The sequence below is a fragment of the Ruditapes philippinarum genome, unplaced genomic scaffold (genome assembly GCF_026571515.1).
Source record: "Ruditapes philippinarum isolate M1 unplaced genomic scaffold, ASM2657151v2 ctg359_1_1_1_1, whole genome shotgun sequence".
In the NCBI taxonomy this organism is placed as follows: Eukaryota; Metazoa; Mollusca; class Bivalvia; order Venerida; family Veneridae; genus Ruditapes; species Ruditapes philippinarum.
This window is the reverse complement of record NW_026863896.1, coordinates 1-20,779: the sequence shown is the minus strand read 5'-3', so window position 1 is coordinate 20,779 and position 20,779 is coordinate 1. Positions and strand designations below refer to the sequence as shown.

Below are 20,779 nucleotides of genomic sequence, written 5' to 3'. Positions count from 1 at the left end.
ATTTTTTACTGTTTTTTTTCAGTGTTTTTTTTTTCGGAATCTTTGTGCGTTCTTTTTTTGCTAATAATGGCAGTTGCCTTTATAAAACATTACTGTATTTATCAGCTTAAAAATCTGAAGTTATTAGGATATTTTTTAATGTGATACATCATTCAATTCCTTTTAGTCTAGAAAAATATGTTTTCAAAATCTGGAAAAGTGTTTGTTTCATCCGTAGCCGAGTGGTTAAGTCGTTAAACCACTTGCCCCTCACCGCTGTGGGTCCGAATCCCGACAGGGACTTTGGATTTTTTTTCATATAAGGAAGCTATCCAGCTAGCTTACGGAACGTCAGTGCCCGTTCGTACCTGAAGTAACCGGATATCTTCCACCACCAGTAAAGCTGGAACGTTAAAACCCAACAAAAAAGACAATTATATTGATTCAAAGTATCTAAATTTTGAATATGTACAATATAGATCTACCTGAATTTGAGCACTTAATACCGGCAAATGTAGCTGTATACGATACGGAACACAAGGTATGCGAACACTTCTCGTCATCGCACGTGAGAGAGACAGGTTTCGTTATTGTGTGCAGTAACTTGTACTCAAACGCCTCTGATTTGCCACTGAATTGTAAATAATGTTATATATCAGCAACAGATATAAATATTTATCAAGATGAATTTTGCTGGGAGGAAAGGTAACTTAAAGTGGCCTTCAGTGTTTTGTGTTGGAAAAACAATTCTGTGCTGTTTCAAAGTAAGAGTTTCAATAATATTACCTAGGAAAAGTGCATCATATCACTGCCAAGCCTTCTCCAAAACAGCGGCCCGAGAGCAATTTATAGCGCTCAGTGACGTTCGTTAGATTTGGAAACGAACCGTTCGCTTATTTATTTACATGTATTTACATGATAGATTAGAGGTATCGAGGGGTTTCCTTATTCTTAATGTATTTTATCGCTAACAAATTCATTTTATACCTTAATTCTTTTGATTCTATAATTGTATGAAGCGATTTATCTTAAAATAATATAATTAAATAACCTTTAGAAAAGCTGAAGACCGCTTTATATTCCAATTTTAGTATCGTCGCACAAACATTTAAACGGTCTGTTTATTAATAAATACAATAATATCCATAAATACACTTACTCAATTATTGACAAGATGCTAAATTTACAGTAAGAAAAATGTTCTTAAATGTAATAATAAATGTACATTCAGCTATAGACGTGACTCATTGGGTGATTGTTAAATGTTCTGCACATATATAGAAAATAACATACTAGAAGCCCAACTGCTCGCAGACCCTCTGAGATGCTATGTAACTGAAGTCATCTGCGCGAGATGAATCTGGAGGGAAGCAAACTTGTCGCCATGATCCACCAAGATAGTACTGTAGCTGTCCGTATGTACCATCTCCACCAACAAGTTGAAATGTACCATTTGGCCGATCTGAAAAAGGATAATTTATTTATTTATTTATGTATTTATTTATTGTATTTATTTATTTATTTATTGTATTTATTTATTTATTGTATTTATTTATTGTATTTATTTATTTATTCAGTCAGTCAGTCGAAACAAACACTTGAAAAAGTGAGTTTAGTGTTATCAAAAATGGAATGAAAGAATGACAAATGTAGTCCAAAAAATATTAAAATTAAGAGCCATAAAGACAGAGTGTGATTTCCATTCGGCTTTACTTGGTACTTAAAAGGTCATTTAAGGTACATGTACATATACGGTCAGCACAAGACACAAACAAGTTATTGAACAAAGGTATACAATTTTGTCGTTAATATTTAGTGTTCTGTATATATAAACTAGGCATCAATTGCTAATAAAAACAACTGACAAACATGGACCGAAACACAAAAGCTAAGCAAACAGTAAACTCTAATTGCTTGAAAATTTCACAAAGTTTTGCTTCATAAACGATTCGAGAAGGAAATCTATCACGTAAAAGAACATCTAACCGTCACAGTTGTGTTCGTCTGACTGATCGCGACAGTCGTACTTGCCATCACATATAAATGTCTTTGGTATACACGTACCAGACTCTTTGCATGAAAACATTCTATTTGAACATTCTGAAATACATGTAGTGTGTTTTACATTTGATATATCTTCAATGAAAAAAATATATAAAAAACACAAAAACTAGAAACAAACAAAAAGTTTACTCATGTACAGTTTTATTCCTGAAATACATTCATTTCCACATTAAAAATTCAAACTATGAACATGTATATTGTAGCCTTTACTAAATATGACACATCTAAATACCGACATAAAAAGCTCCTTCAGAGAAGCATACAACGTTTACCTTGGGAAACAGGGCATTTTCCCGTAGTGAAGGATACATCATCAAGTCCAACCACCCCTGGATATGCCAGGAATGTTTCGCTTGTAACTGCAGTAAAGTTGACGGATAGTTTCTGGTTTTCTGGAACCTCAAAGTTACCAAATATCCAACCGTCAATAGGTCTATTCACTAAGTCGTACCTAGAGAAAATATACAGGATGGTTGTGTAGAACTTTCTATGGTAAAACAGTACAATGTTCTTTACAAAATACAAAATGTTTATAAATGTAAAAGATTTTACAATATACATTAAACAATTACATGGATATAACAACAAGATATGAAAAATAAAAATATGCATTATAAGGTTGCATCGTAGGATATCCACTGTTGAATAATAATATGTTAATCAACCGTGGGTATCCGACACTGTTGTTACTGTTCAAACACATCTTTGAAGTAGTAATTAACCTATGAAAAAATACATATAGAAAATTATGAATACTGTCGCATTGTTAGGCCAGAAGATACAATGAAAACTCTTTTACAAGACTCATAGTTATGATGAAGCTCGACAATTAATTATTTCCGAACAATATTCCTTTTGGTACTTTTCATATCTTTATAATTGGTATTTATTTTCTTACTTGGCACCTTACATAATGTATGTAACAAATGTATTATACTAATAAATGAAAATTTAAAGTTACAGTACTAACCAAACAAATTCTGTTTTCGCTGTATCAACATAGTTAAGGGATACCATGATTTGGGCCGACAATCCTGTCGGTTGTACAGCTGTGCTGTTAAGATAGTACCAGAAGGTAACACATCCGTTTTCTGGAAATATCTGGGCTGGTGATATAGCTGTTGTAATGTCATATCTCACGTGGTTATTATCCCAGTTCACAAATAACAGGAAGTGGCCTGAAAAAGCAGACGAAAAACATCAGTTAAAGAAACAGGCATTAAAAAAGACAACTGTTTTATAATACATCAAATATATTCATAGAATGATTTATAATAGCTGGGACTAAAAATGTGTGTCTTCCTGTCCCAGATAATAATAATAATGATAATAATAATAATAATAGTGATGATGATGATGATGATGATGATGATGATGATGATGTAGCATTAAGTATTATGATAAAAATAATACATGTAATAACGATAATGTATATGTGTTCATAATGTAAAAGCGTGGACTTAAAAAAACCAACAAAAAACAAAAAACAAAACCGAAATGTTTAAATTGTATGATGCAGAAAAAAAGATGCGATACATATTCGTTGTTGTTTACAGACTTTTGTAACTTGCAAACAGAAAGCTGCCCACGTTCTGTGGATGCATAATATAACTACAGCAGACAATGCCCCTATAGACGATATCTTACAGACAGAAAATAAAACATTTATTTAGTGATAAAAAGTAAGTCAAAGACCACTCATATCTTGATATAGATCTAAATGATTTATAATATTTTATTATTATCATTTTCACAACTATGGAGTAAATAACAAAATAACTCTTGTTTTTAATAATGAATCAAGCTATATACCACTTTCATCCTGTTTGGTATGATCAAAAGGCGGTATTTGGTACCAGTTCCCTCTAACCCTCTTCCATTTCTTGAATCTATTTGAGGTTATTTCATAGCCACATAGTGTATCACGTTCAAAATCACACTCTATTTTGAACTCTGAAGAAGAAAATAAACACACGAAACAATAAAAAACAAAACAAACATAAGCATTGCAAACAATTGCACTCGTTTTTGTTACAACCGAAGTGTGAGAAATGTCTATCGAGTTATGCATGAATATAACATCTGATTATACAAAGACAAATCGTATTTTCCTTCTCTTACAAGACATTTCAATATTGGGAAAATTCAATTTTTTGACGTCAACTATCGATAATTTTGTATTGAAGCAAGGTTTTCAGATTGAAGATAATGAACAAACTTAATCAGAACAAAAAGATATAAATGGATTTATCAATATTTTGATATACAAAAGTAAATGGATTTATCAATATTTTGATATACAAAAACTGTAAAACAAAAGGTAAACTGTAACATGTGAAATAAAGACATCCTTTGAATTTAAATAGGTTCCTGTTAAACCTGAAAGTAATCAATGTCAATAAAATTGTAATTATAATTCTTGACTGATTTTAAGCTGTAATTAATTGATAACAATTAATGTAATCAATTTTGGACAAGGTAATCAATAACATGATTATAACAGTGTAATCATGCAATCGATTAAAAACTTGATGATTGCGATTAATGATTACTCCAGGCCTAAAAAAAGAGGCTGAAAATTGCCGCATCATTTGATTGAGTAAGTAGTATATTATCTAACCCCCTAGCACCGTTTTTAAAGTTTACCTGAAGCACATGTGTTAAAGCTTTCATCTGAACCAGTAGGGCAATACGTCTTTCTGTCACAATGTAACTCAGTTGTGTAACAATGGCTATAACCATCGCAATGTAGAGGCGCATTGTCAGGGCAAGCTAGTTATGGTAGAAAAATAATGTGTGTGTCATGATATTCAGTAAATTGATCAACCTTGTCAACAATTGTTATCATCTTTAAAACGTATGCAGAAAGCTAAATGTAAATGATGCATGAAAATAAAGAAAATGAATTAAATTATCATCTATTTAATTTATTAATCTTGGTTATTAAACGCATGTTCAACTTGTTATAATGTAGTCAATCTAGACAGACAATCTGCACATTCGTGAAGACTTTAAACGTAAATTTCGTGAATTTAGAGTGCCTATGTAACTGATATATCCAATTTAACCAATCGTAAAACCTCTCTAGATATCAACTTCTTTTACTGTAACATTTACAGACATTAGCACGCTTTAAACATAAACAAAATTAATTTTCTTATGGAATCATCAACTGATTAATGTGCCAGTTATCTCATTAAATGTTTCTACTAAAGTCTAGTCTATGATTCACGGAAAGCTTATATCTACAGAAAACGCAAGATTTTTTCCAACATAAAGAACATACATGGCGGGCTTTGATTTTTGCAACTTCCATCTAACAGCTCAATATTATCGATTGCAATAAATGGATCTTCATCAATTTTTACAGTATGATCAGTAAATAACAAAGATGCCGTGAAGTTAAGCATAATCCATGCGCCTGTATCTGAAATCATCTGAAACACAAGGATGATACTTTCAAAGACAATGAAGAATCATAGAAAAAACTTTCTATTAAAAAAAACAACATATTTTTCATACATCTAACAAATTACACATTATTCTCAAAATTACAAAAATTTGAGTATCATTTTGCTGCAAAATACGTTTAGAAATATATTTTCAAAATCATTCCTCCGAACGGTTTAATTAACTTCTGACTGTATGTAAGTCTATAATTTTTTAACGTTTTTTTTTCTATTTTGGAAAAACTTTATTCTTTAGCATTAATCATGTAAACAGTAAAGCATTGTAAGAATGATTTAACATTTGCTTGGCATACTAGTAACTGTTTTCTCTGAACATAAGAGTATAGTTCAGCTTTGAAGTTGTGTTATCATATTTTGTTTATAATTGCACATTACAATACAATATCAAACACAGTGTATTATCTTTGACTCAATTGTACGAATAAACACATTATAATTATCTCAAGAAAACAACATAGTAAAAACATTCTTCATTTTTTTCCTGGCTAAATATGTTGATACTTTATTCTCTACATAAAGCACAAAAAAAAAAACAATCACACTTTGCCATTTCTTGCCAATATGTTTGATGACAAACCTCTTTCTCTATTTCTAATTGTCCGATCCTCCATATCGATGGCGTCATATCAGCCATTGTATCATTCCAAGTCGTTTGTTTGCCACTATCCTTGTCAGTTATAGTGACTTCTAGGAATGGAACCGTGCCAAGGTACTTGAATCTGATACAAGATGGTCCCCTCACTCTTTCCCACGTTGACCTAGCAGACGATGAAGACAAAAGAGGCTGCCCTTTCAGATTTGTATACAACATTCCACCATTCACTATGAAATAAGATAAGTTTACTCTTCATTTTTGTTTGGAATTGTATATTATATATTCTTTTCGAATATTGTGCACCAAAATATACATGTATTTCCTTCTTTACCTGCGATTAAGTAATATACTGCATAACAATTTAAAATAAAACACATGTCGATAAGATTGAATTTTATTCATGCCCTTTACAACAATTTCCATCTCTTTAAAGCTATCGCAAGGGCAAAATATCACCGACTTTTTATTCCATTAACAGCTTCTATTATTGACATATTCAAGTCTGAAAATCATGTACTATCTCTAATAATCTCTAATAATATTTCCATCAATATAGCCGATAAGATATTAAAATGTTAATTTTATCCAGATAAACTACGCAAGTAATGCAGATTAAATAGTATGTATCAACCATTCTTCAATCATTAATCAACTTAGATCAACTGTAAAACGATAAAGTAAAATGTTTATTGCTTATTAAATAAACCTTTATTTTAACATTCGTTTTAATCAAAATATAATTTAAACAAACGCATACCAGTCATTTCCGTTCCGTTCAGAATAAACGAATGTGATTCTTTCACCAACCATTTTGTTTTAGATCCAGACATTGCTGCATAACCACAGTCATTACTACTGTCAAACTTGCAAGCAATACCAAAACCTTTAAAATACAACTGTTTACATTCAATATATTCAAAATATAAGATTAAAGGTAATTAACTTTTTTTTTACTTTTTAGTTTTTGCTAATTAACTCTAATAAACGTAAGCTGTGAGTCTCGAATTCTGTTCCTGGAACCAACCAGTACTAAGCAGTGAGTTCACGGTAACAACGGCTTTTTTTTCTGACTAACTTATTTCATTCCTTTTACGTGTATTTTTGATTATATGGACATGGTGTTATTGTAACGTTACTCGTAAAATAAGCGTAAAATATACTTTTCGCACATTGAATAACTTATTTCTCTGGTGGTATTCACTATTGTTATATATCTACTTCTACTTTGATTGGTATATATCATTCACAAAGACCAGAACCGTCTTTGAAAAATTAATTAAAATACACCAATTGTTCGTACCACAATCCTCTTCATCCTGTCCTTGGTCACAGTCAATTTTCCGATCGCACTTTAATTCGGCTGGAATGCATTGTAGGGGGCACACAAATTCTTCATTTTCACAATCTGAAATGATATATGTACGTATATGTTGCTCGAAAATGTCAAATAGTTCATGCAAAATTACAATACATATTACTGATATATATTTCAATAACTGAGTGGTATATTTATGTAAAAGAAGAGAAAGACTTTTTTGTTTATTTACTTAATTCCTCGCACTGGCCGGATGTAGTAGTCACGTGATCAATCTTCATCAAATAGTCACCAGGAACAACGAACTTCACCCTGAAAACAATACCAATTTAAAAATTGAAAGTCAGTTTGTATCCTACTAATAAAAAGATATAACTGTTAAAATGGTATTAACATGTAAATTTATTTTTATCTTTTTATTTATTTTATCATTTTTTTGTAAATGTTTTGAGAATTTTACATATATAAATCATATCTTTTGTGTTACACCTCAAATAAATAATTGCAAGTAAAAGTTGTGGAATTCACTTAGTAGTAGGCTGAATATGAGTGAATATTTATATCCGTGTTCAATTCATTTTTTTTTGGTGTTTTCAGCTTTTGTTGTTAACGGGACTCCATTGAGGTTTATTGACAAGATGGGACTGCAATTTCTTTTTTCGAGGTTAATGTTCCATTTGATGTAGGTTTAGATCAAAAGAAATTTTCAGATCAAACGATAATTAAACTGTGGAAAACAGGAACCTTTTTCGATGTCTGATCGTGCGCTATATCCGAGTTCGCTTTAATGCGGTTCATTGCTTATCTTTAATTTTGCACAAACAATGATAATGTGAAATATACTAACTCGTCCATTTCCGGTCGATAGTCTAATTGGCCACGTTGCTTCCCATCCGAGTACACTGTGTATGTATAATTTGTATGCTCTGATCCTATTGCAGTCTCTATTATCAATGCATTTGTGTTATCACTTTCAAAAGCAAACGCTATACAGACATGTTCCTGGTCATTTATTGTATGTATAGGTAAGGTCAACGCACCTTGACGTTTGGTTAGTATATAGCCATCTTAAAAATATATGAATAGCAAAATGATATCATCATCTACTAACTATACGGAGAAACAGAGTTACACTGAATCTCTAAGGAACGCAAAATAACCAGCAAAACTGAAACTGTTGCAGGCTCGGTTTGATAGAACATGTTCATGGACGGTAGTGGTAAATTCAAACTATCGACCATATCCCCATGCACCAACTTCAGAGCAGAATTCAACATTTATTCATGAAATTATCTTTTGATTTTGTCAGTCAGATATATCATTTCAAACAAAGTATTAAATAACCCAAAAAATAAAAAATATATATATATACACACACACACAAGAAAAAAGCGAAGCCAGAAATAAAAGAGAAGTCTTTGTATATTGTTTTCAACAACCTGGTCATTTTATCAAACTGTAAATTTTGAAAATAACTGCAGTGTTTTAAAGGATAATATGACGAACAACGGCCGCAAACAGAAATATTTGACACCATTCTTCTGTACTCCAAGAATTAGCTAAGGCCTTCAAAGATGCGACGAAGGCGATGCGGTGAGCGAGTAAATCTCACAGCTTTTACAATAAGTGCTTGCTGCTAAGTTATTATAATATAGGGGAAGATGAATGTAAGATATTAAATTTAGCGAAAATTGACGTCATAACCGCGACTTATTTATAGTTTACATTTATAAACATAATTGGTTATATTTTAATAATGTCAATGAAAGTTTTATAACTATTACCTTCTAAAGTCCACACAGAATTTACAGGTTTATAACCGCAAGTGCTTTCATTGAACCCACAAGCAACCGATGGAACTGCAATAAAACAATTTTAACATCTTGCTTTGGTTCTTTATCTTTAACTAATATGTATAATAGTCATTTCCATATCTAACATTTTTATATCATCAATATACTCAACCTTGTACTTTTCTAAAACTTTCCATAATGTATCGACACTTGCAATACATACTGTATACATACGGTCAATCTTCAAGTGCCACTAAAATATCATCGTCGGTTACCCACGGAATGCATACCGTACATTCTACATTATCTACATTCTACGTTGAAATATGTATTTTTTCTCAAAACGGCTAATATTAAGTTTATTTCATATATATGATCAGTTCATGTGCTGGGATTGACAAATATGCGTTTTATTTGGATTTTTAAGGCGATTTGAGCTCCACACCCCAAGTGTCTGTGATTATTTTGAGAAGTTAGGTATATTTAAATGTTGTAACGTCATATTTGTTTATAACTATGTTATACCAGTCGTGAAAGAGTCTATTAGTATGCTTTATTTAGAAAGGTAAATTTAATTTCGGTATATCGTCAAGTTTAGAGATTATCTTGTACTTAGGGAAGGTGATTATTTAACTCTGAGTTAGGGGAAGTAATCAGGTTGGCGGCGCTTCTCTTATACATATATAGGCAGAAGAGGTCGCATTAGAAATCACTCATCCCTCTTCCCCTCGGTACGTGTACGTCGTTGAGAAGACACAGGGCATCGGCAGAAGATTTAAAGACTGGGGATGGCGAAAAAAGATCGGAACTTTTGCTGCGAACCAGCTGCCGATGTCCTGATTACATCCGAGGGGAGTAGTCCTACAAAGTAGGCTTTAGGTCGACGAGGATGGTGGGCTAGGGTGCGTGAACCCTTAACACGGTTAGACGGTTTGAACGGCAGGCCTTTTGCTGGCACCAACAGCCCTTATCAGGGCTACCCTATCGTATTGTCTCAGGTTACTGTACCTTTAGGTTCTCATTGACAGTCGAACAGTGACATACTTTTGGCTCAAAATTCATATCTTTGGCTAATACTTCGTGGAAATGGCATGGAGGTAAAATATCACCACTTTGTGCTTTAAAATTAAAGGCATGACTTGTGACATGTACGGGGTCCGTACTCGACAGCGGAAGCTACATTTTGTGCCCTTACGGACGGATTGATCCTCATTAAGCATAAAGTACTTACATACATTAGAAATCACTTTTCGGCTTGGAAAGCGAAGGTAACACTTCAAGATATCCCGGAGGATAAACCGTGGGAATACTAGTCCTATCAGTAAATCCCTTAAAAGCTCGACTTCTTTGGGAATACAAAAATAGGATATAATTGCTCTAGTAGCTGAACGGCGACTATAGAGATACGTCCTAATTATCATAGAAGCTCAGTTTCTTTGATATTGGATGTACATCAGTTGTATATATTATTTTTGTGAGCTGAACGATCACTAATAGATATAGTAGCCCAGCTTCTATATGATGTTAGATGACTATAAGTTGTAAAATATTGTGTGCGTTTCGTCAAGTGTTTTTATTATATAGTTTGTTTCTTTGATTCATTTACAAGTACACCATTTAATCAGTAATTATTTCTTTGTCCAATCAATCAATGGTAAGGTAACCATAAGAAAAATTATATGTATATATGATAAACCGTAAATAGTAGTTGTTCAAAAGGACTTCTCAGTTAAATTGTCTTATAATTAAAAGCCCGCTCGGAGATACGTTACAATACGAAAAAAGTCACTACTTCTTGATATAAGTTACAATACGAAAAAAGACACTACTTCTGTAATAAATTCAATGCTTCTGTAAAGTTTCTTGGAATTATGAAAATATATACATGTAAATATGACACTTGTAAATTGACAAAAGACAATGTGGCTGCTCATATTATTTCAATTTCATACCTTCACAGCTTCTTCTTGTTATCTTGACATTGTCGATGGCAATATCGCTAACTGCTGAATCACCTCTAATACCGTGAAAGAAAATTTCTCCTTGAAAAGAGCGTGGAAGCTCATAACATTCCGACTGCAACCAAATACCAGAAACTTTGAAATCTACAACTGATACATCACTGTAAGAGTTGGTGTCAGCCAGACTGTAGAATGTACGTAGCATCCCGGTCCCATCACCGCTCATGTAGTATGAAAATGTATAATAAGCATCCTTTACGTCATTCAAATCAACCTTGAACCATAGAAATGATTCATGTCCTTTTGCCCCAAACGAACTGTCCAAAAACATACAAGGCCCTGCATAAGCAAAAAAAGCTTTTTGTGTTTCTTCGCCCGCTAACTTCAAAATATTGTGAAAAATGCCTTGTTTTGAAGTAAGAATTGCCACAGAGATATATAATATAAATAGTAATTGCATTAAATAAAATATGCTGTAACAAAAGTTGAGAATATCTGTTGTTTGCGCACACAAATACATACAGCTTTTTTAAATTGAGATTTAATTATTCCATATATTATTTAAAAAAAGCAAAACTTTTTTCCGAACATTAGTGTCATCATTTAAGGTCTACTAACATCAAAATATTTAAGGTCTACTAACATCAAACTCCAATGATAAATGGATGTGAAGATAGATAAGAAATGTAAATGAATTAATTTTGTTTTACATCATAAGACAAAAAAAGAAAAATAGCGTCGCTATGATAATTTAAATGAAGAAAACTTAATTCTTAATGCATCAAATATTACCGTCGGTAATGTTAATGCTGGGCGAAATATTAATGCCGGGCGATGTGATATATCTATTTGTTTCTGCCGAGTAGATACGCCAGCTGTATCCAGAGTTGATTGTACAGTTGATCTCAAATGCACAAAGTATTGGGTTACTGAAGTCACACTCTTCAAGATCTTGTAAGCCATCTTTAATTGAAAAAGAATATTCAACTATACAAATTTCTAACGTACATCTGCTTCCTTAGATGGCAAGCCCCTTCACATCTAATCAGGAAATTATCAAGATCAGAACTTATTCATTTTAAAGCTGTTTATTTTTAAAATATAGTTCTTAGACATACAAATATATTTCAATTAATTATTCATTATTTAATTTCAAAGTAACATACAAAACCAAACCAAAACACACAAACACACGCACGCACACACGCACACATAAAAACAAAAAAAAACCGTACCTTTACATTGTGTAGCACGTAACTCAATGTCGTCGACAACTAAAGAGTTTATCAAAGGAAGTCCATGCAGATACGTTGCTTTGAAAGAAAACTGGGCTTCCACTTTGTCTGGATCCACTTTCAGATTAATCTCTTGCCAAACAAAAGGAATTAGCACCGCTATTTCTCTTGTGAATGTTTCATTAGTGTTTGGATAGAACACACTGACATCGAGTCTATGTGCGCGCTCAGTATAATAATGGCTTTTCAAAAAGAATGCGAGACATTTGTATTTGGTGTCGGAAGAACGTAGTTGGGCAACTGGCGTTGAAAAAACTGCTGGAAGGATTCGAGCTGCATCTATCCGTACCACATGTCCTAATAAAAAATAGAAAGACATATTTATCTAGTATAAAGCAGGTCTTATGGTACAGTATCTAAAAGTGTTTTTCTCTATGTTCTGAAACCAAAACACACGTGCCAAATATGAACAAAACGTCCTTCGATTCAATAGTATTGCTTTTTATTGAACGCACAAGCACCCTTCAGAGCTATTTTCAAATTTAAACATTGTATTCCAAATATATCAAAATTTTAATTATGTCAGTACTAAATTAATTTTCCATAAAGGATAAAGTACACGCTCTATATCAATGCCATTAAGTAGCTCAACATAGACGTCTTGTAAAGATCCAGAAAAACTAGCAATAGGGACATGCCTCGTCAAGTCTATTTTCAAAAATTCAATAATTGTCCCTCTTCATAAAATACTAAAGGGAACAATCAGTGAAGGAACTTATCAATTTACCCATATTTACAGAAAAATAAATTGTCATACATGTATATGTATTAGTAATATACCTATAGATTGACCTCCAAACGTGTGATCATCATTTACGGAAACCCAATGCCAGGAAAGAGCACCCTGGTTATCTATGTCGTAGTCACACATTCTTCTCTCTTCGAAGTCACAAGATATAGGATCTGTAGAAATTTATGATATAAATAATTATCGGTGATTGATGATGTAATAGATAAATAAATAATAACAGTGGCAGGTGAAGGTAATTAATACACCAAATAAATTGTTTCCACACCCTGGCATAGGTTCATCCAATATATATAACCTTATCTTTTAAAAATGGATAAACGGCGTTAGCAGATGATACATAATCAAAATAATAAACACTGACTATCATGCACTTATCTGCAAGCATATTCATGTTTTCCCAAGTTTTTTTTCCCGAAATCTTTGAATACGTAGTCAATATTAAAACCTACGAATTCTAGGGTTGTTCGGACAGGATTTGACTTTGGCCGCACATGCGTAACAATGTTCTTATGATGACAGAGGTAATCATATATTTATGACTTACATGAATCTTCAAACAATTTAAAATACATACGTGGACAAAGGTCTTCACTCAATTCAATGTCGTCGAGTGAAATAAGGCCCTCTGAGGAAGATTTTCTAAGAACAAAATCAACTCGAAAACGCTCGTCTACATTTGTTGGTAAATGGAGACATATTTCTTCTTTCTGTTTGAAATCGCTGTTCGAATATATTGTTTTTACGTCATTTGAACCGGCCTTGAAGTCAACCTTGAATATAAGAAATAATATGCATAATTCAGGTGCATGACAAGATGATATAGATCTATTTGTACATCTTGACAGTAATGTGGTTGAACAGTTTTTGAAATAAAAATTGGCTTAAACATCATAAACACACTCATTTAGAATGTTTTGAAACAAAAACTACTGTTCAAAAAGGACTTACAAAATCTCGAGTGTAAAAATCGCCAATGAAATTTATGAATAATAGAATTATGAATAGATACGATGCTATGTACAACAGTTATTTTCTATCATAATATGTTTTGAAGTCATACTCTGAAATTCAGATCATTTCCGTTTACGCCGACGCCATTTAGATCATATTTGAACCGCAGATTCGAGCCTGTGTCTAATGTTGAAGACGTGAATGTAACAGAATAATCCTCATCTTGCATAGCGTATGCGGAGTTGCCTTCTAAACGGTCTGCAAATAATTGTATTTATTTTTGACAGACATGAATCAAAACATTTTCGTGGCGTTTTCACTGTTATTTACAAAAAGTTTCAATATCAAAACTTCTTCAATGTCTTCAATCGATTATACCTTTCTTTAAACATACTTACACGTACAATTAAAATACAGCATTCCATAATTAATGAATTGTTTAACAAAATGCAAGAATAACTATTTGCTAGGATGTAGAGATTAATATAAAACAGCAGTGTAGTGCAAATATGTATAACAGATAAGATACCACGATACTGTTTGTTTGTTTGTTTCATTTTACGCCTTTTTCCAACAGTATTTCAGTCATATAGGCGGGTAGTTTCCTAACCATCGTTCTTGGAGAGTAACACCAGTACTAGACTACCTTTCTCCGCGCTAAACTACCAAAGCATCTCCCGGGGATCGAACCCACGCCAGAGAGGTAACTGGATTAGAAGTCATCGACTCTAACCCATCGACCACGGAGGCGGTCTATACCACGATACGAGTATGTACGAAATTTAGAAATATCTCATTTTAAGCAGAAATCAAAACTTACTGTCTTTGATATTCCAAACGGATGCTCCAAAACTGTCATTTGTACAGATGTTTGATAATAATTTCTGGCAGATATTAATATTTGTAAACGTGCATTTATTTTTGGGGAATTCTTCTGCAAGTAAAAGAAGATGAAGTTTCATCTACTTTTTTTATCAACTACACAAAACACTAATAATTAATGATATAATTTAGTCGTTGAATATACCAGAATAGAAATACTACCAAACCTAACTAAACTCTAAATTTGGAAACTCATATTCTCTGTTATAATAAAAGATGCACATTAGATGACATAAGTAAAATTTACTTTGAAGAGAAAAAAATAGTTCTTTACAAAACATATGTCAAATATTAGATGTACACTACATTTACTAACATTTACGAGTACAAATCCCACTTTGTTACTTTCAACAATTACATCAGTCCAAAAATCCATATCAAATCAATATTGTTCTCCTAGTCGAACCTTGTTTTCATTTAAAGTGTCCAAAAAGTTTATATCAAACCCTTAATCTCCCCGAGATGTTAGAATATCAAGAGTAACAAATTTAGTGGTGTGATATAAAGAGTGTACCACTATTGATTCTATTGGACTCGTATACAATTTCAAAACCTGTACAGGACTCGGCTAGCACCTCGTTCATTATAGGTTTAACTGCTGTTTACTTGTCCAATAGAATTCATTATTATACTTTACAATGCATAATAAAAATCCATACAGGAAATAAGGTATATCCTATCATTATATCTAGGTACGAAAGTTAGATCTATTTGATTATATTTCTAACTGCATCAAACACATTACAAATCATACAATCAATTATAATTTTACATTTCGTATACAAACTTTTTGTGCATACAAATATAAAATACAAAAGCTCACAGCAAATATTCAAGATATTGTTTAGATTTAACTTTAAGTGACGTGGAAGAAGTTTGGAATAGCCCGATACACTCCATCTTGCACTATTTTTGACGAGTTGACGAGGGAGAACCTTTTTGAGGTACTACGGACATTAATTTCTCAATAATTTTGACAATTTAATCTACAATAGTGTAATACAAAATGTATACAACTGATGATTATGTAATAGAGCATCGAAACACGAGACAAATCTAATTTGTCTGTGCCCCCCCCTCCGCCACGTATAAATCAGATTGCCGAGTGTTTTTATGTTCTTTCTCTTTTGTATCATGGACACAGATACAAATACGTTCCTTGTCATCACAGTATGAAACCCCAGAAAAAAGTAACCAATTAATTATAATGAACGAGCTTCTGCATATGATTTTTCTATTGTTATCCCTTTCCCTGTCGTCACAATAAGTAACCGCCAGAAAAAATGAGCCAATCAAACGAGCATGCTCTGCAGTGCGGGTAACTAATACCTGTCCTCCAGTTAACGCAATGTGCATGTATGGGTATACAATTACTATGAAACATTTTTAACTGAAAGGTCTTCAAACTATGAAACAACACTATGTTAACTAGGTTTACTTATTTTGACGGCAGAGGAAAGGATATCGACAGAAATATCATTGAGAAAGCTCGTTCATTGGTTACTTTTTTTCTAGGGTTTCATATTGAGAAAACAGGGAACGTGTTATTTTTGCCTATGATACAAACAAGAAAGAACGGCAACACAGTTGGCAATCTGATTTAAACTCGGTGCTAAACTACCTCGTACAAATCAGTTAGCCTCGTGTTTCTATGCTCTTTTTATCACATTTAAGTACTTCACACCAGTATCAAGTGTAAATATGATAAATATACAAATATAATATTAAACATCATGCAGCTAATTTAACATACCTGGACATCTGTCCGCCCTTATTGTCAAATTATGTAAACCTATTGTATGTTCATTGTTTGACACATATGCTTGTCGCATATTCATTGTAAATATCATCTGAACTACTTGCCCCACTAAACTTTCTGGTAGGTCCACACATGCGATGTAGCGACCATCGAGAGAATAATGTGGTTTTTGCCATATCTGAAGATCTTCAGATCCAGATTCATTTATAGCCTAAAAAGAAATATATTGAATTATTTTTATGAAATACAAACACTTAATAATAAATTTAACAAATAATTTACTTGATAAGATACCAAAAATAATTAAAACAAGTTACAGATTCTAATGTTGAACAAAAATGTTATTGAGACGATTTTCTCGCATCAGCAAACTTCAGTTAAATTCCTTGAACCTTGATATTGAACCTTACATATTCTACAATGTTAATGTCAATACTATTATGTAAACTGGTCAGAGAATTGTTCTACAAAACTAATTTCTTACGACCTGCAGGTTTTCTTAAATTTAAGTAACAGAAAGAGGATCAAAACTCAAGGCTTTTAGATTTGTATGAGAATAAATCAGTTTGTCAAGTGTTTTGATACTCTTTCTTTTTGTATCATAACCAAAAATAAAAACACGTTCCATGTCGTCACAATATGAAACCCAGAAAAAGTAATAACCAATGTACGATCATATGAATATAAGCATATCATGTTTCTTTAGATATTATTATATTTTGAGCACAATTATAAAACCCAAACAAATGAGTAAGGCCAAAAGTTATACTTACATTTAAGGTAAGTTATATGCCTTAAATAAAACGTATCATACTTATATGTTATATATAATTGTTCAGAAAATGTTTATTAAAAAGAGAAATGAAAAAAAAAACACTATGACTTGTAAAGGTTCAAACGGAAGCCAATTTACTGAAATCATAGAAATGCGAACTAACTGTCAATGCCAATGCCAAATTCTCTCCCGGAACTCCTTCAAATGAATAGCCAAAGGTTACCACATAGTCTGATGTGTATGTAAAGGGAGGAGAGCGAATTTCTGTGACACTGTTTGACGACCCAGTCATGTGCAGACCATAACCTACGATAATGTCAGTAAAATTTAATGTCACAACATTATGAAACAGTCGCTCACCAAACTGTAAAATATCTTCAAACTAAACTAAGAAATCATGATTTCATTGACCGTTAACTATAATTTAACCGTAGTTAAAAAGAAGCGTCGACTTTTCAAAGAAGCACCAAGTTGTAATTCATCATTATAATTTAAGAAATTTACAAAGGTCTCATCTTTGTTACCTTACTTTTATTTTCAAAAAATATGTTATTATATTTGTTTTCATGTTTCAGTGTAATAAACAAATCCTCAAAGTTCGAAAAATGCGATAAAAAGGGATTTATACAGATTAAAATCAGATAAAATATCAATGCTAACTACGTACCAAACTTCTGAGATCTGAAATGTTTTACCAGTGAATTGTTATATTCATAGCCACAGTCATAACCAACAAAAGTACATTGTGCCGTCTTCAATGCTGAAACAATTCAGTAATACAAACTTTCGTTATATCACATCTACCTCTAGTTATTTTGCTCTTGTTGGACATTCTTTATAAATTTGAAATGTGTCAAAGAAATTTATGACAAATCAGAAAAAACAGGACTAATTGTACTTACGACTGCGTATTATCCGATTGAACGAATATGTCGTTAGGCTGACCTTTATGGTGAATTGCTGAACATTCCATGTTAGCACATAAAATTTCATAACTCGTGTGAAATTAAACTATTAGCGGTTATAATCATAAATAATTCACATAGCATTTAAAATTTTATTTCAAATTTGCCCGTAAAATATTCTTGTCTATTGCAATTGAAAGTACTTTATTTATAGAAGAGAAGAAATTATCTTTATACATACGACATCTTACGCCCCTGAAGTCGTCTTTATCGTAGCACGAGCATAAGTCGCCTTGGCACACATCCATCCATTCCTGACGTTTACATTTCATTATACTCTCCTCTTGTCCGTCACATTCTAATTCATACATTATTATATCCTTTGTATTTATATCGTCTGTAGAACCAAATCTTGTTTGATAGTGAAGAGAAGGGGACCTGAAAAATTAATTTGTTACGGCTATAAGAAAAAAATACATATAGATCAACAGTTATGTCTAACGGCTAAAAGAATAATTTACATATAGACCAGCAGTAATATCTATTTCAGAACTCTGTTCCTTTTAGATAAACGCTTGTAAGTTTTTGATTCTACTTGAATATAATTTACAATAGTTTCTACATTTTCATTATGGATGAAAATGCATACTTTAAACAACAGTCTCTATGGTATTTGAACAAGGAAATGAAATATCAATAAATAACAATATATATTAATTTTAGAACAAAAAAAACTTAAGGTGTCGAACCCAAATCCAGCCATCCGACAGATAACATTTGATGCTCCAAAATTGATATATCCGCAAAGATATCCGGATCGTCCATCGGAGCGAGTGATGAAAACTTTCCCTTCATTATTAGAATGTCCTTCCCGAAGTTCAACACTTGTTATAGAAAAGTCATGGTCATCTTCAAAGGAAAGAAATAGTAATCAGTACCTCATTATGGACTTAATAAAAGTAACACAGAATCATCATGATTTAAATAGCTTAAAATCTTACATATAAGTCCGAACATGTTTTACAGCTTTGATCATCAGGAAAATAATGTGTACATTAAATAACATTTGAATGTCGAATTGAAAGAGTTTAAACTGTTATTTATGTGATGCAAAATTCTTTTTGGAACTTCTAAAATACCTGTAAGAAAAAAATTCATATGTGTAAGAAAAAAGTTTATATTTTCATTAAAGCGGATATCACATAAACGGTATACCGGTATTTGTTAAACGGTTAAATTCCTACTGAAAACAGCAGGTATCATTTTATCTACAATATTCATGTTTGTTAAATAATAGAGACATTCTTTGTTACAACTCTTTCAAAAATCAACAGCAACATAATTTTACAATTTATAATTTCCATAAAAATATGTTATAAGATATAGCTTTATATACATGAGCAACATGTGTGATCTTGTGAAATATCTTGTTCTCGATTGTTCTGTTAAAGTAAAAATGTATTGTCGGGAAAATAAATATTTTTTTCATTGTCTCTATAATTGTAAACATAAAATAAAAAGTGAAACAAAGTGCAGTACCTCTTGTAGGTACTAAAGTAAACCGCACTTTAAAAACGTTATCAGAAGCTTTTGATTTCACTTTCACGTAGTTTCTTCTGTTAAGATCTACTTCAGATTCAGGGTCACAAATTTCCTGTATCAACTCTGAGTCCTCATCGAGGAGATCTAAACAATCCCGTAGTTCAGAAAAGTTTAGGCTAATACCGTATCCTGGAAAAAGGAAATAATTTGGTACTAGTATGTATATGTATATTTTTTTTTATCTTAGTTCGATTGAAATTTCTACCAACGTACATAAATAATTAATTTTCGAGGTCGCTTCAAGAGCTAAGTAGGATTCTTGCTGTATTAACGGATCTTAATAACTATAAATAGTAATAGTAATATAAATCTGTGCTGTATTTGAAAAAATATTCGTGGCCCGATTATTGATCACGTAATTGACTTACAGACATAAAGATGAATATTATTATTACTTCTGAATATTCTAACTAGCTGTTGCTGTTTATGTACATTTTAGATCATTTTCTTTCAATTTTCCGTAATCAATTTCTAAAAATGTTTGTGAAAAAAAAACACAGAAAAACAACAAACAAGACAAACAAAAGCAGCGAACATAATAATAATAATTTCAACAAAAACAAAACAAACAAGCAAAAAACCTTTTTCATCTGACATGAATAGCCATTCTGTACAAGAAGAACCAGAATTGGTCACATTCCTATATGTATTTATGTTAAAGTCGACCTCAAAAACATCACAC

General features: G+C 32.0%; 1 protein-coding gene across 1 annotated transcript in view; it reads right to left on the bottom strand.

The window, feature by feature from the left end:
• LOC132723707 (MAM and LDL-receptor class A domain-containing protein 2-like) overlaps nucleotides 1-20,226 on the bottom strand; it is a gene marked incomplete at its 5' end in the record, with an annotated part of 28,713 nt that extends 8,487 nt beyond the window's left edge. The window contains 27 exons of the mRNA XM_060708491.1: nucleotides 465-610; nucleotides 1,273-1,441; nucleotides 1,966-2,079; nucleotides 2,316-2,494; nucleotides 3,014-3,221; nucleotides 3,856-3,996; nucleotides 4,690-4,815; nucleotides 5,330-5,480; nucleotides 6,091-6,335; nucleotides 6,866-6,991; nucleotides 7,409-7,513; nucleotides 7,656-7,735; nucleotides 8,271-8,490; nucleotides 9,208-9,282; nucleotides 11,169-11,516; nucleotides 11,970-12,140; nucleotides 12,413-12,769; nucleotides 13,253-13,375; nucleotides 13,798-13,993; nucleotides 14,284-14,432; nucleotides 14,995-15,108; nucleotides 16,810-17,026; nucleotides 17,754-17,896; nucleotides 18,258-18,350; nucleotides 18,737-18,933; nucleotides 19,245-19,404; nucleotides 20,035-20,226. Of these exons, the coding sequence (XP_060564474.1) occupies nucleotides 465-610; nucleotides 1,273-1,441; nucleotides 1,966-2,079; nucleotides 2,316-2,494; nucleotides 3,014-3,221; nucleotides 3,856-3,996; nucleotides 4,690-4,815; nucleotides 5,330-5,480; nucleotides 6,091-6,335; nucleotides 6,866-6,991; nucleotides 7,409-7,513; nucleotides 7,656-7,735; nucleotides 8,271-8,490; nucleotides 9,208-9,282; nucleotides 11,169-11,516; nucleotides 11,970-12,140; nucleotides 12,413-12,769; nucleotides 13,253-13,375; nucleotides 13,798-13,993; nucleotides 14,284-14,432; nucleotides 14,995-15,108; nucleotides 16,810-17,026; nucleotides 17,754-17,896; nucleotides 18,258-18,350; nucleotides 18,737-18,933; nucleotides 19,245-19,404; nucleotides 20,035-20,226 (4,545 nt within the window). The remainder of the gene's footprint in view (nucleotides 1-464; nucleotides 611-1,272; nucleotides 1,442-1,965; nucleotides 2,080-2,315; nucleotides 2,495-3,013; nucleotides 3,222-3,855; nucleotides 3,997-4,689; nucleotides 4,816-5,329; nucleotides 5,481-6,090; nucleotides 6,336-6,865; nucleotides 6,992-7,408; nucleotides 7,514-7,655; nucleotides 7,736-8,270; nucleotides 8,491-9,207; nucleotides 9,283-11,168; nucleotides 11,517-11,969; nucleotides 12,141-12,412; nucleotides 12,770-13,252; nucleotides 13,376-13,797; nucleotides 13,994-14,283; nucleotides 14,433-14,994; nucleotides 15,109-16,809; nucleotides 17,027-17,753; nucleotides 17,897-18,257; nucleotides 18,351-18,736; nucleotides 18,934-19,244; nucleotides 19,405-20,034) is intronic.
• Between the last annotated feature and the right edge of the window lie 553 nt (nucleotides 20,227-20,779).